This window comes from Pongo abelii, chromosome 20 (genome assembly GCF_028885655.2).
Source record: "Pongo abelii isolate AG06213 chromosome 20, NHGRI_mPonAbe1-v2.0_pri, whole genome shotgun sequence".
Lineage (NCBI taxonomy): Eukaryota > Metazoa > Chordata > Mammalia > Primates > Hominidae > Pongo > Pongo abelii.
In genome coordinates this window covers 13,780,211-13,797,213 of record NC_072005.2, presented here as the reverse complement: position 1 = coordinate 13,797,213, position 17,003 = coordinate 13,780,211, and the positions used below count along the sequence as shown (strand labels likewise).

At 49.8% G+C, this 17,003-nt stretch overlaps 1 protein-coding gene across 7 annotated transcripts in view; it reads right to left on the bottom strand.

The window, feature by feature from the left end:
* YJU2B (YJU2 splicing factor homolog B) overlaps positions 1 to 17,003 on the bottom strand; it is a 32,458-nt gene that overhangs the window by 5,479 nt on the left and 9,976 nt on the right. For 4 of the 7 annotated variants that reach the window (XM_054538650.2, XM_054538653.2, XM_054538651.2 and 1 more), the window contains exons 3-6: positions 5,658 to 5,861; positions 3,134 to 3,187; positions 1,213 to 1,295; positions 16 to 71 (exon numbers count right to left, since the gene is read on the bottom strand). In XM_054538650.2, the coding sequence (XP_054394625.1) occupies positions 16 to 71; positions 1,213 to 1,295; positions 3,134 to 3,187; positions 5,658 to 5,660 (196 nt within the window). In that variant the 5' untranslated portion in view covers positions 5,661 to 5,861. Of the gene's footprint in view, positions 1 to 15; positions 72 to 1,212; positions 1,296 to 3,133; positions 3,188 to 3,700; positions 3,829 to 5,657; positions 5,862 to 8,563; positions 9,630 to 17,003 lie in introns of those variants that run through there. The other 3 variants (XM_054538654.2, XM_002834494.6, XM_009236762.4) reach the window with 3 other exon arrangements.

Below are 17,003 nucleotides of genomic sequence, written 5' to 3'. Positions count from 1 at the left end.
CAGGCAGAGGCTCACCCATGCCGATGTGGTTCTTGCAGCCATCGCACCAGATGTTATACGGCATTTCGAATCTGCAAAGACAGACAGCATCTTACTTGCACTTGGATACTCCCTGGGTCTCCACACCTGTGACTCTGGCTGCGGTTGTGATTTGAGGGGTGCGGTATTAGACTGCCCCGTTAACGGGCGTTGCTGCAGTCACATTACACAGGAAATGGATACATGGAAGAAAAAGAATCACAACCATTGTGACTGAGCAGGAACTTCCTGCCTGCTCAAAAGCAGACTGACCAGGTCCAGGGACAGCCGCCTTTGGGTGCTGCTGTGACTTTTTTTTTTTTGAGACAGAGTCTTGCTCTGTTCCCCATGCTGGAGTGCAGTGGTACGATCCCGGCTCACTGCAACCTCTGCCTCCTGGGTTCAAGCAATTCTTATGCCTCAGCCTCCCAAGTAGCTGGGATTATAGGTATGTGTCACCAATTCTGGCTAATTTTTTTTTTTTTGAGACGGAGTCTCACTCTGTTGCCAGGCTGGAGTACAGTGGCACGGTCTTGGCTCACTGCAACCTCCTGGTTCAAGTGATTCTCCTGCCTCAGCCTCCCGAGGAGCTGGGATTACAGGTGTGAGCCACCACACCCAGCCTAATTTTTTCTATTTTCCGTAGAGACAGGGTTTCACTGTGTTGGCCAGGCTGCTCTCGAACTCTTGGCCTCAAGTGATCCACCTGCCTCACCCTCCCAAAGTGCTGGGTTTACAGGTGTGAGCCACTGTGCCCAACCATGATCACTGGCTTTTTTGAGAGTCCTATGTGATCAACTCCAGGCTGGCCTGCTACAGGATGAGATACAACATGGAGCAGAGCCCAGTTGTACAGGTCAAGGCCCTGCTAAACCAGCCAGTCCTCAGCCAGCCAACTCTGAAACACATGGAAGCCCAGCCCAGACCAGGCCAGCCTAGCTTAGCCCAGCCCAGCCCAGCCCAGCCCAGCCAAGCCCTTCCAAGCCCAGCAGAGATATTTTGCTGAGCTGCAGACATGTGAGCAATAATAAATGCTTATTGTTTTGTTACATGGCAATAACTGACTGATACAGTGACTTTCTGCTTTATGGAATGAAGACCCTGCAGCACTGGGCCAATGAGGGCACTGAACTCTCCTTGAGACTGAAGGAAGGGGGCAGGACGGTGGGGTCCTCAGGTGATGCTGGGCCTTACCGGATGATGAGGATGCCCTGTGACAGCTTCCGAGCCCGCTCCCGAAGTGGGTGGCTGTTGTGGTATCGGTTGAGAGAGCCATGCTGTGTGGAGAGGAGAGGAGCGGATTAGTGCTGCTGAGCTGGGGGAGCTCATGCTTTTCTGCCACCCCCACTGCTTTGGGACAAGTGCCTCACGGGTAAGAGAGGCCTTAATTCTTATGTCCTGCAGGATGGGTGTTCTTAGCAATAAGGGGGCATCCAGGTCTTACTGGAACATGTAGGCTTGGAACCAGGAACGTGAGTTTGAATAGTCCCTCTCCTATTTATTTATTTATTTTTTGAGATGGAGTTTTGCTCTTGTTGCCCAGGCTGGAGTGCAATGGCATGACCTTGGCTCACTGCAACCTCTGCCTCCTGGGTTCAAGTGATTCTCCTGCCTCAGACTCCTAAGTAGCTGGGATTACAGGCGCCTGCCACCACACCCGGCTATTTTTTTTGTATTTGTAGTAAAGACGGGGTTTCACCATGTCACCCAGGCTGGTCTTGAACTCCTGACCTCAGGTGATCCACTTGCCTCGGCCTCCCAAAGTGCTGGGATTACAGGTGTGAGCCACTGCACCCAGCCCCATTCCCATTTATGAGCTGAAAGAGCCAGGGGACCCTGGGCGAGTGACCTCACGTTTTGCCTTCCCGAGCCTCTGTTTCCCCAGTCTGTCAACTACATATAATGGTCATTATTACTTCCAGGTTTTATGGAGAAGATGAGGTGAGGTGACAAGACTGGCAAACATTCGCTAGGGACTTCATGTGCATCACCTCATTTTTTTTTTTTTTTGCAACAGAGTCTCGCTCTGTCACTAGGCTGGAGTGCAGTGGCATGATCTCAGCTCACTGCAACCTCCGCCTTCCGGGTTCAAGCGATTCTCCTGTCTCAGTCTCCCAAGTAGCTGGGACTACAGGTGTGGGCCACTACGCCCAGCTAATTTTTGTATTTTTAGTAGAGATCAAGTTTCACCATGTTGGCCAGGATGGTCTTGAACTCCCGACCTCGTGATCCACCTGCCTTGGCCTCCCAAAGTGCTGGGATTACAGGCGTGAGCCACGGCGCTGGCTTTTTTTTTTTTTGAGGCAGGGTCTGGCTCTGTAGCCCAGGCTGGGGTGCAGTGGCATGATTATGACTCACTGCAGTCTCCACCTCCTGGGCTCAAGCAATCCTCCCACTTCAGCCTCCTGAGTAGCTAGGATTTATCCCTCAATGATTCTGTGAGGTCAGCTCATTTTATTTCCCTCTTCTGACGTATGGAGAAACTTTGGCATAGAGAGGCTAAATCCTATACTCAGGACGAGGCAGCTGGGACACTCGGGCCCTTACTGAGCACCTACTGTGTGGGGAAACAGCCACGATAAGACAGACGAACATCTCTGCCCTCATGGAGAGAATGTTCTAGTGGGGGAGATGGAGAAGACACAAATAAATTAATAAGTGAGGGAGTTATAAGGGCTATGAGATTATATAAAGTGCTCAGCAATGCAACAGAGACGAGACAGTGGTCAGGGAGGACCTCTGTGAGAAAAGCACTTAAGGAAGTGAGAGTATGGTGAAATGGAGGAAGAGATTCCAGGCAGAGGGGACAACCAGGACGCCAGAGGTGCTGGAGCTGGGGAAGCCAGGGGATCTGACCCTTCATCCGTGCGCTCTGCCTTATCCTGGGCCCCTGCTGTAAACACACTATACTCTATGCTGGACATGGAGTTACAGGTCCCTGAGGAGAGCCACAGTTATCACCCAAAAGTGAAGACAGCCTCGAGACTCAGGTGACGAGCAGAAGACAAAAAGACCTTGGGGGCCACCCATCCTTGCACAGCAGTGGCTCTAACCCCAGGAGAGGATGACATGGGTCTTTTTGCTACCGTGGACCCGGAGCGGACAGCCTGCTTACCTTCTCAGGGTTGAAGTCTGGAGGATAGTACTTGTTGACCCCTTTCCTTTCACCCTGCAAAGCAGAACAGAGACATGACTGAGAGAGAGGCTGATATGGTTTGGCTGTGTCCCTACCCAAATCTCATTCAAAAAAATTTTTTTTGATTTTTTATTTTACTGTTAATTTTTAGAGACGGAGTCTTGCTCTGTCACCCATGCTGGAATGCAGTGGCGCCATCTTGACTCACTGTAACCTCCGCTTCCTGCGTTCAGGCGATTCTCCTGCCTCAGCCTCCTGAGTAGCTAGGATTACAGGTATGTACCACCACGCCCAGCTAATGTTTGTATTTTTAGTAGAGATGGGGTTTCACCATGTTGGCCAGGCTGGTCTTGAACTCCTGACATCAAGTGATGCACCCACCTCAGCCTCCCGAAGTGCTGGGATTACAGGCTAAATCTCATCTTGAATTGTAGTTCCCATAATCCCCACGTCATGGGACAGACCAGGTGGGAGGTAACTGAATTGAATCATGGGGGCGGTTACCCCCATGCTGTTCTCATGATAGTGAATGAATTCTCGAGATACCTCATGGTTTTACAAGGAGCTTTTCCCCCTTGCGCATTCTTCTTGCTGCCGCCATGTGAAGAAGGACGTGTTTGCTTCCCCTTCCGCCATGATTGTAAGTTTCCTGAGGCCTCCCCAGCCATGCTGAACTGTGAGTCAATTAAACCTCTTTCCGTTATAAATTACCCAGGTTTGGGTATGTCTTTTTTTTTTTTTTTTTGAGACAGTTTCACTCTTGTTGCCCAGGCTGGAGTGCAATGGCGCGATCTTGGCTTACTGCAACCTCCGCCTCCCGGATTCAAGCAATTATCCTGCCTCAGCCTCCCAAGTAGCTGGGATTACAGGCATGGGCCACCACGCCCGGCTAATTTTTTTGTATTTTTAGTAGAGACAGTGTTTCACCATATTGACCAGGCTGGTCTTGAACTTCTGACCTTGTGATCCACCCACCTCGACCTCCCAAAGTGCTGGGATTACAGGCGTGAGCCACCGCGCCCAGCCCTTGGGTATGTCTTTATTAGCAGCGTGAAACTGGACTAATACACAGGCTCCCTCTAGGACACCTACTTGTGCAGGCTCAGGGGGCAGGACCTGGATAAGGGGGACTCAGGGACATTGTAGAGGACAGTGCTGGGCTCAGTGTCTGATTGGGGAAGGGCTACTTGGGCAAAAAACCCATTGTCATTGCTTTGGAAAATTCCATGAGGTTCAGACGCTCCTATGGTGGCTTTCACACTCTTGGGGACTGTTATTGATGGTAAGAAGTATTTAACATTGCCACTGGGCAGACACACATGTAGTACCGTTGAACACAGGTCTCAAGGAAGAACACTGAGCCTGGCTGAAGAGTCGCTCTTGTTTTCTTCTTCTATTTTTTTCTGAGACAGAGTCTTGCTCTGTCATGCAGGCTTGGGTGCAGCGGTGCAATCTTGGCTCACTGCAACCTCTGCCTCCTGAGTTCAAGCGATCCTCGTGCCTTAGCCTCCTGAGTAGCAGGGACTACAGGAATGTGCTACCACATCCAACTAATTTTTGTATTTTTTTTTTGAGACGGACTTTTGCTTTTGTTGCCCAGGCTGGAGTGCGGTGGCATGGTCTCAGCTCACTGCAACCTCCACCTCCTGGGTTCAAGCGATTCTCCTACCTCAGCCTCCTGAGTAGCTGGGACTATGGGCTCCTGCCACCACGCCCAGCTAATTTTTGTATTTTTAGTAGAGATGGGGTTTCACTATGTTGGCCATGGTGGTCTCAAACTCCTGACCTCAGGTGGTCCGCCCAGCTTGGCCTCCCAAGTGCTGGGATTACAGGCGTGAGCCACCGCGCCCAGCCTCATTTTTGTATTTTTAGTAAAGACAGGGTTTCGCCATGTTGGCCAGGCTGGTCTCAAACTCCTGATCTCAAATGATTCGCCTGTCTTGGCCTGCCAAACTGCTGGGATTACAGGCGTGAGTCACTGCGCCTGGCCTCACAATGGTTAATTTTATGTTATATGAATTTCACCTTGTTAAAAAAAATGAAAGAAAGAAAGAGAAAGGAAGGGGTAGGGGAGGGGGAGGGGGAAGGGGGAAGGGGAAATTTAGGTTGAGTGTAGTGGATCACTTGAGGTCAGGAGTTTGAGACCAGCCTGACCAACATGGCAAAACCCCGTCTCTACCAAAAATACAAAAATTAGTGGGACGTGCTTGCTTGAACCCAGAAGGCGGAGGCTGCAGTGAGCCGAGAGCGTGCCACTGTACTCCAGCCTAGGCAACAAAGTAAGACTGTCTCAAAAGCAAAAGAAAACGAAACAAAAAAACATTTAAAAAGCGCCCGTGGGTGATGTTAGCGCACAGCCACATTTCACACCCACTGCATCAAAAGATGATGACCCGGAGATTGAAATCATCATCTTAGAGCTCTGGGAGGGGAGGAGGGGCTGCTTCCAGGGTCCTACAAAGACTGGGAGAGAAACCCAGGGCACACGAGGCTGTCTACTCACCATCTTGGAAGCTGCCTACTGGTCCTCACCCTCAAGGCGGACGATCAGAAACTGGCCTTGTGAACACACTGCCCTGTCCTGACCTCTTGCGGAGCCTGGCAGAGGGTCCACAGGCTTCTCTGCGAAGATGTCGTGGGCCGTGTGGTGGTGCCAGCTCAGACAAGACTCCCGCCAGGCGTAGGAGGCATCCAAAAAGCGGCGTGTCTGTTTAGAAAGAGAGAGTCCTGTCCACTCTACAGCCAATATACGCATCACATCTGACATTTTCATCCCTCTGTGGCCCCTACCGGGTCCAGCACCCATCATCGCTCACGTGGGCCAGCACAGTCTTCTCTCTCCTGACTCTGCCCTTGACACTTGCTCACCCCACAGCTGCCCAGGGCATCTTTTTGTTTTTTTGAGATGGAGTCTCGCTCTGTCACCAGGCTGGAGTGAAGTGGCGCGATCTCCGCTCACTGCAACCTCCGCCTTTAAGTGATTCTCCTGCCTCAGCCTCCCGAGTAGCTGGGACTACAAGCGTGCGCCACCACACCCAGCTAATTTTGTATTTTTAGTAGAGACAGGGTTTCACCATGTTGCCCAGGATGGTCTTGATCTCTTTACCTCGTGATCCACCCGCCTCAACCTCCCAAAGTGCTGGCATTACAGGTGTGAGCCACCGTGCCCAGCTGGGATCTTTTAAAATATGAACAAACGTGTCACTCTCCTGCCTAAACCCCTCCCATGATTCATATTGTTTTTAGAATCAAGTCAAACCCCTTCCCATGGCCTGTGGGGCCCCTGCCTGCCTCTCCAAGCCCAACTCTTACCCCTCTATCTCTCGCTCACTCTGTTCCAGCCACATTGGCTTCCTAGCTGTCTTCAAAGGCCAAGTGCAGTTGGCCTGCACCTGCTGTTCCTCAGGTTTGCAAGCTCTTTGTTACAGGCATTTTTTCATTTTTTTTTTTTTTTTTTTGAGACGGAGTCTCACTCTATCACCCAGGCTGCAGTGGGGTGGCATGATCTTGGCTCACTATCTCTGCCTCCTGGGTTTAAGTGATCTCATGCCTCAGTCTCCTGAGTAGCTGAGATTACAGGTACCTGCCACCAAGCCTGGCTAATTTTTTTGTATTTTTAGTAGAGACAGGGTTTCACTGTGTTGACCAGGCCAGTCTGGAACTCCTGGCCTGAGGTGATCCACCCACCTAGGGCCTCCCAAAGTGCTGGGATCACAGGTGCAAGCCATTGCACCCAGCCCCTTGTGACAGGTCTTGACCTACATATCATAACTATCAAAGACCTCATCCGGCCAGGTGCGGTGGCTCACACCTGTAATCCCAGCAGTTTGGGAGGCTGAGGCAGGTGGATCCCCTGAGGTCAGGAGTTCAAGACCAGCCTGGCCAACATGGTGAAACCCCATCTCTACTAAAAATACAAAAATTAGCCAAGTATGTTGGTGCATGCTTGTAATCCCAGCTACTCGGGAAGCTGAGGCAGGAGAATGGCTTGAACCGGGAGGCGGAGGTTGCAGTGAGCCAAGATGGCGCCACTGCACCCCAGCCTGGGCTACAAAGTGAGACTCCGTCTCAAAAAAAAAAACAAACAAAAAAACAACGACCTCATCCGACCACCCAATCCATAGTCACTTGTTTCCTGGAATTCTGATCATATCACCCTGTGTCGGTTTATGTCTCCCCAGGCAGGTCACACTATGCCATATCCCCAACACCTAGGACATTGCAAGGCCAAGATAAATGTCAACTGGGTAAATGACTGAGACAACTGAATGAGGCTCCATAAGGGTCACAGTCAGTGCAGGTGACACAGGTGGGAATGCAGGGGCTCCTCAAACTAGGGGTGGTGAGACCCCCTCCCATGTTTGGAAGGGAGGCTTTTAGGTCATATAGAAGGAAGTTCTTCACTCCTGTAATCCCAGCATTTTGGGAGGCCAAGGCGGGCGGATCATGAGGTCAGGAGATCGAGACCATCCTGGCAAACACAGTGAAACCCCGTCTCTACTAAAAAATACAAAAAATTAGCTGGGCGTGGTGGCGGGCGCCTGTAGTCCCAGCTACTTGGGAGGCTGAGGCAGGAGAATGGTGTGAACCCGGCAGGCGGAGCTTGCAGTGAGCAGAGATTGTGCCACTGCACTCCGGCCTGGGAGACAGAGCGAGACTCCGTCTCGGAAAAAAAAAAAAGAAGGAAGCTCTAGTTTACACTAAAGAGAGACTCTGCAAGGCAATGAAGGGTATTCTAGAACAGAGATTGGCAAAGTTTCTCTGTCAAGGGCCAGAGAGTATTTCCAGCTTTTTAGGCCAGATTATCTCTGCCCCAACAACTCAACTCTGCTTTCATAGCTAGAAATCAGCCCCAAACAATATATAAATGAACGGGCGTAGCTGCATGCCAATATAAATTTTATTGATGGACACAGAAATTTGAATTTCACATAATCGTCATCTGTCACAAAGCATTATTCTTTTAATTTTTCCCCAACCACCAGAAAATTTAAAACCACTCTTGGGGGCTGGACTCGGTGGCTCACGCCTGTAATCCCAGCACTCTGGGAGGCTGAGGCAGGTGGATCACTTGAGGTCAGGAGTTCAAGACCAGCCTGGCCAACATGGTGAAACCCTGTCTCTACTAAAAATACAAAAATTGGCCGGGCCTGGTGGTGTACGCCTGTAATCCCAGTTACTGGAGAGGCTGAGGCAGGAGAATCGCTTGAACCTGGGAGGCGGAGGTTGCAGTGAACCGAGATCGTGCCACTGCACTCCAGTCAAGGTGACAAGAGTGAGATTCTGTCTCCAACAAAAAAAAAAAGAAGGAAAGAAGCTGATGGAAGAGCTTCTGATGGGGTGGGGGTGATGTAGTCAGGTGGTGAGGCAGTGGTGCAAAGTCCCGGATATAAACTGTTCTACCCTCACCTTAGTCTTGGATCCTCCAACTATAAAGTGTGCCCCCTAGATTGGATTATTCCAAGGTCCGTTCCAACCTAAAAATACTTTTGCCAACAAAATAGCTAAGTGCCCCTTGAGGCGTTAGGGGACACGGCTTCCTGGGCTTGAATGCCAGCTCCACTCCTCATCAGCTGGGTGACCTTCGTCAGTGACTGCGTTTCCCTGGGCTTGTATTTCGTCATCGGTAAAGGGCGAATCATGACAAGACTGACTTTCTGGGGATGCTGTGAATCAACTAACACACGGGAAGAGCCTGCAAAGAGCAAATACTCCGTTTACAGGAGCTTGAGGGTGTGTGTGTGTGTCTTAAGATGGTTTTGTTACCCCAGTAAATGGCAGACGGGGTTATCGGGTGGGCGTGTAGATATCTCCGGTCCTTGGTGCAAAAGTAATTACCGACCCTGTGGGCTTACAGCTTGGACTCGGAGCTCCACCCTGCTGCTCCCTATCTGCTTGACTTGGGGCAAATTGTTTTCTCTCTCTAAGCCTCATTTTCCTTATGTGTAAAAATGGCTGGTTAAGGCATTCAGGACAGCGCCTGACGCCGAGTTAAACGTTGGCAGTTTAGTCATTTCTCCTGCTCACGGTTTTACAAGAATCATTTTTAAAAACCCTGGTGAGGTAGGGACTTATTGGTCCCATTTTCCCGATGCAAAAACCCAGGGCCCTTCAGGCATAATATGGATCCGGGCTAGGATGGGGCAGGCTCCCGGGCACTTGGGTCAGGAGTCTCAGCTGGGGCCTCAGGGACTTTGGTCCTGACTGGGACCTGGGCCGGCTCCGGGCATCTAAATCGGGTCCTCAGCTCCGCGTCCCCCGACGCGGAGGGGCACGCCAGGCGGCTCCGAGGCCAGGGTGAGGCGGCTGCCGGACCCCCAGCCCTCCCCGCTCATCCGCCCGCCGGCACTTACCTGCCCTCCTCCCGACGTCACGCCCTGACCGTGCCCGGAAGTGCGCGCTCACAGCGCCGTGAAGCTGGGCGCCCTCTTCGTGCCCCCCGGGCGCCGGCGTGAGGCGGGGCGAGGCAACAGCTCCACGCTGATTGGTTGAATGACGATACGCCAAGCGTTCGCGACGCCGTAGTGGGCCAATCCAGGAATGCCCTGCCCAACCGCCTTACGCCAAGAGGCTCCATCCTCTGTCCAGCCCACTACGTGAGGCCCAATCCGAGGCCCGCCTCCTGGCACCGCCCTCCCAGGCGTGCCGTCCTGCGCGCTGCAGCCGGTTAGCGAGGGTGAGCAAACTGCAGTACGCGGGCCGAGGCACACTATGCCCGTGTTTTTGAACGGCTAGTGAGCTAAGAATTACTTTTCCAGTTTATTTTTTATTTTTGAGACAGGGTCTCTCTCTGTCGCCCAGGCTAGAGTGCAGTGGCGCAATCATAGCTCACTGCAGCCTCGAACTCCTGGGTTCAAGCGATCCTCCTACCTCAGTCTCCCAAGTAACTGGGACTACAGGCGCGAGCCACCGCGCCCGGCTAATTTTTAAAATTATTTGCGGCCGAGCGTGGTGGCTTACGCCTGTAATCTCAGCACTTTGAGAGGCCGAGGCAGGCGGATCAGTTGAGGTCAGGAGTTCAAGACTAGTCTGGCCAAAATGGTGAAACCCCGTCTCTACTAAAAAAAGACGAAAATTAGCCAGGTGTGGTGGCGGGCCCCTGTAATCCCAGCTACTCGGGAGGCAGAGGCAAAAGAATCGCTTGAACCCGGGAGGCAGAGGTTGCAAAGAGCCGAGATCGCGCCACTGCACTCCAGCCTGGGCAACAACAGCAAGACTCCGTCTCAAGAAAAATTATTTGCACGGGCAAAGTCTTACTATGTTGCCCTGGCTAGTCTCGAACTCTGGGCCCAAGCAATCCTCCTGCCTCCCAAAGTGCTGGGATTACAGGTGTGAACCACTGCTCTGTTTTTGCATTTTTAAATAGGTGGTGGGAAAACTATTTTATGACTTATGAAAATAAAAAATTCAGATTTCAGCGTACATAAATAAAATTTCATTGGCACACAGGGATATGCGCTTTGATCTGCTGATTGCTTCAAAATAAGGGCACTTGAGGGAACAGCAAATGCAGGGAAGGAGAGGTTTTCTCTGAATTTCTCTTATCTGCCTAAAGACAGAAAAGAATGCTTTCCTACAATCTTATTAACTAGGGAAAAGTGAAACCATTCCCAATCATGTGTTCTGAGGGCTCCTCTGAGACAACTTTTATTACCTGCCAGACTTTTTATTTGCTTAACAAGACAGACTTTCTTCACCATACAATTTCTCCCCTTACCCTCCCATAACTTGTGTTACCACCACCCTCCCAGAAGCGCCAAACCCCTATTCTTTTCTTGGATACTTTTTTTTTTTGAGAGGGAGTCTCGCTCTGTTGTCCAGGCTGGAGTGCAATGGCGTGATCTCAGCTCACTGCACTCTCCACCTCCCAGGTTCAAGTGATTCTCCTGCCTCAGCTTCCCGAGTAGCTGGGATTACAGGCACCTGCCACCACGCCCGGCTATTTTTTTGTATTTTTAGTAGAGACAGGGTTTCACCATGTTGGCCAGACTGGTCTGGAAGTCCCAACCTCAGGTGATCCGCCTGCCTCGGCCTTCCAAAGTGCCTGGATTACAGGCATGAGCCACTGGGCCCAGCCTGTCTGATCCTTTTTGGAGTCTCGTATTTTGTGGGACTCCCCTGCATAGGTACAAATTAAATATGGCTTTTGCCCTGTCTGTTTACATGTCAATTTAATTCGTAGCCCAGCCAAAGAACCTACAAAGGTGAAAGGAAGCCATTTTTCACCTACCTACAAGAGCCAGGCCCATTCATTTATCTATTGTCTATGTCTGCAACAGGGCTGAATTCAATGGTTGCCACAGAGGAAGAGAGAGCCCAAAGAGTCTAAAAGATTTACCATCTGGCCTTTTACAGAAGTGGGTGGATACTTCTCTTAGAGCCTTCAGATTAGCCTGGCCCTGCCTTCTGCACAGGTGAATGGCTTTTGAATTTACTTTTTTTTTTGAGATGGAGTCTCACTGTCACTCAGGCTGGAGTGCAGTGGTGTGGTCTCGGCTCACTACACCCTCTGCCTCCCAGGTTCAAGTGATTCTCCTGCTTCAGCCTCCCAAATAGCTGGGACTACAGGTGCCCGCCACCATGCCTGGCTAATTTTTGTATTTTTAATAGAGACGGAGTTTCACCATGTTGGCCAGGCTGGTCTCGAACTCCTGACCTCAGGTGATCTGCCCGCCTCGGCCTCCCAAAGTGCTGGGATTACAGGCATGAGCCACTGCGCCCAGACTGAATTTGCTTTTATGCCTTGTAGGGCCTAACAGAATCTATTTGTTCATTCAACAGCTAAGCTGTTCATTGGACACCTGCTATATGTCAGGTCCTAGGGATTCAGAGAGGAAAGAACACACCCTTTTCTCAGTGATGAAGCAGACACTTCAATTGGCAATTTATCAAAGACAGGGTGAGAAGTGATGACAATATTACTACTATTCCTCCTGATATATATATATATATATATACACATACACATATATATACACATATATATACACACATATATACACGTATATATATACACATATATACACATATACATACACATATATACACACATATATATACATACATATATATATATGTAGTTTTGCTCTTGTTGCTCAGGCTGGAGTGCAAAGGCGCGATCTTGGCTAACTGCAACCTCCACCTTCCTTCCGGGTTCAAGCAATTCTCCTGCCTCAGCCCTGGGATTACAGGCATGCGCCACCACACCCAGCTAGTATTTTTAGTAGAGACGGGGTTTCTCCATGTTGGCCAGGCTGGTCTTGAATTCCCGACCTCAGGTGATCTGCCCACCTCGGCCTCCCAAAGTGCTGGGATTACAGGCATGAGCCCCATGCTATATTGTTCAGTGCCCAGGTTCCATCTCTGTTCTAAAGCCGGGCTCTAGTAACAAGTGAATTCTTATGTAGTCATGGTGCTGCATACTGAGTGCTCACTACCCACTAGGCAACACTAAGCAATGCTTGGTACTCACACATGCATAAGCTCATAGAATGCCCCTAGAAGGTAGATACTTTTCATCATTTGTTTTACAGATGATGAGACAGGCCCAGAGAGGTTAAGTCGCACAGTTAGTGAGGGGTGGAGGAGCTGACCTACAGCTGCTCATGCTAAACCTTGTTCCCTTGTCCTCTGAGCTATACTGTTTTGGGTTGTATGCATTTGACTTAAAGACCATGAGACCCCAGAGAAATCTTTTTTTTTTGAGATGGAGTCTTGCTCTGTCGCCCAGGCCGGAGTGCAGTGGCATGATCTCGGCTCACTGCAAGCTCTGCCTCCCGGGTTCATGCCATTCTCCTGCCTCAGACTCCCGAGTAACTGGGACTACAGGCGCCCGCCACTGCACCCGGCTAATTTTTTGTATTTTTAGTAGAAATGGGGTTTCACCATGTTAGCCAAGATGGTCTCCATCTCCTGACCTCATGATCCGCCTGCTTCGGCCTCCCAAAGTCCTGGGATTACAGGCGTGAGCCACCGCGCCCGGCCTAACCCCAGAGAAATCTTTGACGAGGGTAGGGTGTTTGGGAATGGGCCAGAGTGAGGGTCAGTAAGACCCTGAGACAGAGCAGTGATCCCCTTTTTTACGGGACCCCAAGCATTGAAACAAAGGAAATTTCTGAGTTCCTTCAAGGGAAATTCCAGGCCCCTAGCTAGTCTTGAGAAGTAAATAAGTAACTTGTTAAACAAAAAAGTCATAATGACCTAAAACAAAAGCTAAGGAAGTTAGAGTCCCAGAGATGTTTGGTTTCCTTATAGAAATTAAAGATAACATCTTAACATATGTCCCTGAATTGTCTTTCAGAGTCTTGGAAACCCCAGATAAGGGGGAAGTGAAGACTAAACTTTATGTCCCTTTTGTTCCAAGTTTCCTCCTGAGGGGCTTGGAGAAAGTTACTTCCTCTAACCAGTTGACATGTTTCTACTGACTCAAAATTTTTAAACAAAGCTTCTCTTCCTTAATCCATTGCAAATCAGAAGATTTTTAAATCTTTTTCTTTTCTTTTTTTTTTTTGAGACTAAGTCTCACTCTGTTGCCCAAGCTGGAGTCCTGTGGCACGATCTCGGCTCACTGCAACCTTCACCTCCCGGGTTCAAGTGATTCTCCTGCCTCAGCTTCCTGAGTAGCTGGGATTACAGGCACCTGCCACCATGCCCAGCTAATTTTTGTATCTTTAGTAGAGACGAGGTTTCACTATGCTGGCCAGGCTGGTCTTGAACTCCTGACCTCGTGATCCACCCGCCTTGGCCTCCCAAAGTGTTGGGATTACAGGCGTGAGCCACCGCGCCCAGCCTTTCTATTTTTTTTCTTTTTCTTTTTCTTTTTTTTCCTGAGACTGAGTCTTGCTCTCGCCCAGGCTGGAGTGCAGTGGCATGATCTTGGCTCACTGCAACCTCAACCTCCCAGGTTCAAGCGATTCTCCTGCCTCAGCCTCCCGAGTAGCGAGGATCACAGGCATGTGCCACCACATCCGGATATTTTTTTTATTTTTAGTAGAGACAGGGCTTCGTCATGTTGGCCAGGCTGGTCTCGAACTCCTGACTTCAGGTGATCCTCCCATCTTGGCCTCCCAAAGTGTTAGGATTACAGGCGTGAGCCACCGTGCCCTGCCTAGAAGATGTTTAAATCTATCTATGACCTGTCAGCCCCCACTTTAAGATATCCTGTCTTTTTAAGTGGAAACCAATGTGTAATCTCCATGCATTGATTTATGATTTTGCTTGTAGCTTCTGGTTTACTGAAATTTACACCTGCCTTAAAAAACCCCCACCTGCAAGCCATTGGTGATTTCAGGTCTTAAGCATGAGCTGCCCTGATTCTCCTTGCATGGCGCCCTGCAATAAACACCTTCCTTTCTATCACTGCAAAGACCTTAGTGTGGGTATCTGGTTTTACTGTGCTGGGTGAGCAGACCTCAGTTGGGTTCTGTAAGAACCCCTGTAAGGAGGGACCTCTGACCTGGATGAGGCGGAATGAGTCAGGTGGGGGGTGTGCAGTAGGGAGGCGTGCTCGCGGATCTCCAGTAATGAGAGGGAACTGCATTTCACCCCAATAATCTCAGTCAGTCCATCTGGATTTTGCTTGAGCCCTTGTCTTGTACCTGAACCAAGAGTTAGTGACTGAAAAGGCACAGAATGTCATCTTGGGAGCAGTACTTTGCAGAGAGGGGAGAATGAGAAGCCTTGGCGTGTAGAGTCTCACTGTTACTACTTAATGCACAGGGCAAGTGATGGAGCCTGAACATCAGCCTGGGATACAAAGAGGCTGTTCTATAAAGATACCAAATGTAGGCCAGTTCTGGTGGGGCCAAAGGAATTGATACAGGGAGAAGGCGTAGGGCAAAGGGAAACCTTTCCTTTCACCTTCTGAAGTTTCACTGAAATGAACTGACAATAGACAAATTAACAAGAGAAAGGACACAGACATTTATGAACATGCATAAGCATGGGAGCCATATAAAATGTGAGACTCGTAATCCCAGCTACTTGGGAGGCTGGGGCAGGAAAATCGCTTGAACCCGGGAGGTGGAGGTCGCAGTGAGCCGAGATCGCACCACTGCACTCCAGCCCTGGTGACAGCATGAGACTCCGTCTCAAAAAAAAAAAAAAAAAAGTGAGACTCAAAGAAGGGCCAGATGGTTGTGAGTTAAATACTGTCTTCCTAGGGGAGAGAGAAATGGGGAATGTAGGCAGTTTTGAGGGGAAATGAATGATGTTCAGGGGAATTGACAAAGCCCAATGAACAGACAATGGCCTGGGACAAAGTTCCTCTGAGCTCTGGGGGAGATGACAGAAAGGTGAGGGGCAGAACTTCATTGTGAACAAAGGCCGTCTTATTACGTAGATAAAGTCTCCCATGTAATCTCTCCAAGCTGCCCACAGAAGAGTAGATGAAGTCTGTTTGGACAGGATGACAATTTTTAGTCTTTTCTCTTTGCCAATGGCTAATATTTCCTGGATATTTGATGAGATTATTGAGGAGTCATCTTAAGACAACTGCATTTCTTTTGGAAGAAGTTTTCATCAGTCAAATAAGGGAACTTCCAAAGAGAGCCCCTCCCTGTGCTTGGGAGATGGGGAGAAACAAGAGAAAGTTAGGAAGTCCTTGGTTCTGAGGCAGCTTATAAGGCCTTCCAATATCCTTCTTTTTTTTGTTTTGAGACAGGGTCTCCACTGTCACCCAGGCTGAAGTGCAGTAGTGCAATCACAACTCACTGCAGCCTTGAACTCCCAGGTTCAAGCCATCCTCACACCTCAGCTTTTTGAGTAGCTGGGACCACAGGCACCATGCCTAGCTATTTTTTGTTTTTTTGAGACGGAGTCTCGCTCTGTCGCCCAGGCTGGAGTGCAGTGGCGCAATCTTGGCTCACTGCAAGCTCCGCCTCCCAGGTTCACGCCATTCTCCTGCCTCAGCCTCCCGAGTAGCTGGGACTACAGGAACCCGCCACTACGCCTGGCTAATTTTTTGTATTTTTAGTAGAGACGGGGTTTCACCGCATTAGCCAGGATGGTCTCGATCTCCTGACCTCGTGATCCGCCCGCCTTGGCCTCCCAAAGTGCTGGGATTACAGGCGTGAGCCACCGCACCTGGCCACTATATATTTTTTTTAATTTGTAGAAATGAGGTCTTCCTATGTTGCCCAGGCTACTCTTGAGCTCTTGTGCTCAAGTCATCCTCCCACCACTCCAGCCTGGGCATCATAGTAAGACCCCATCTCTTAAAAAAAAATTTCTGGCCAGGCATGTGGCTCACGCCTGTAATCCCAGCACTTTGGGAGGCTGAGGTGGGCGGATCATGAGGTCAGGGGTTTGAGATCAGCCTGACCAACACGGTGAAACCCCATCTCTACTAAAAATACAAAAATTAGCCAGGCATGGTGGTGTGCACCTGTAATCCCAGCTACTCAGGAGGCTGAGGCAGGAGAATCACTTGAACCCAGGAGGCAGAGGTTGCAGTCATCTGAGATCATGCCATTGCACTGCAGCTTGGGCAACAAGAGCGAAACTCCATCTCAAAAAAAAAAAAAAAAAAAAGAAATCTATAAGAGCCAAAGGCCTCCAGCCAGCACAAAGAAAGAAACAGACATCTGGAAAGACTAATTAAAGCCTACCTGGTTTTGACAATATATTACTTATCTCTGGTTGCGTAACAAATTACCCCAAAGTATAGAGGCCTAAAACATTTATTATCTCACTGTTTCTTTGGGTCAGGAATCTGGGTGTGGCTTAGCTGAATCCTATGCGCAGGGCTGCAATTGAGGTGTTGGATGTGCTCATATAAAGAGGGTAGGGCTAGGCAGACATCCCAAATGGCTTGATCACAGCCACAAATCAAATATAAAAATGTCTAAGG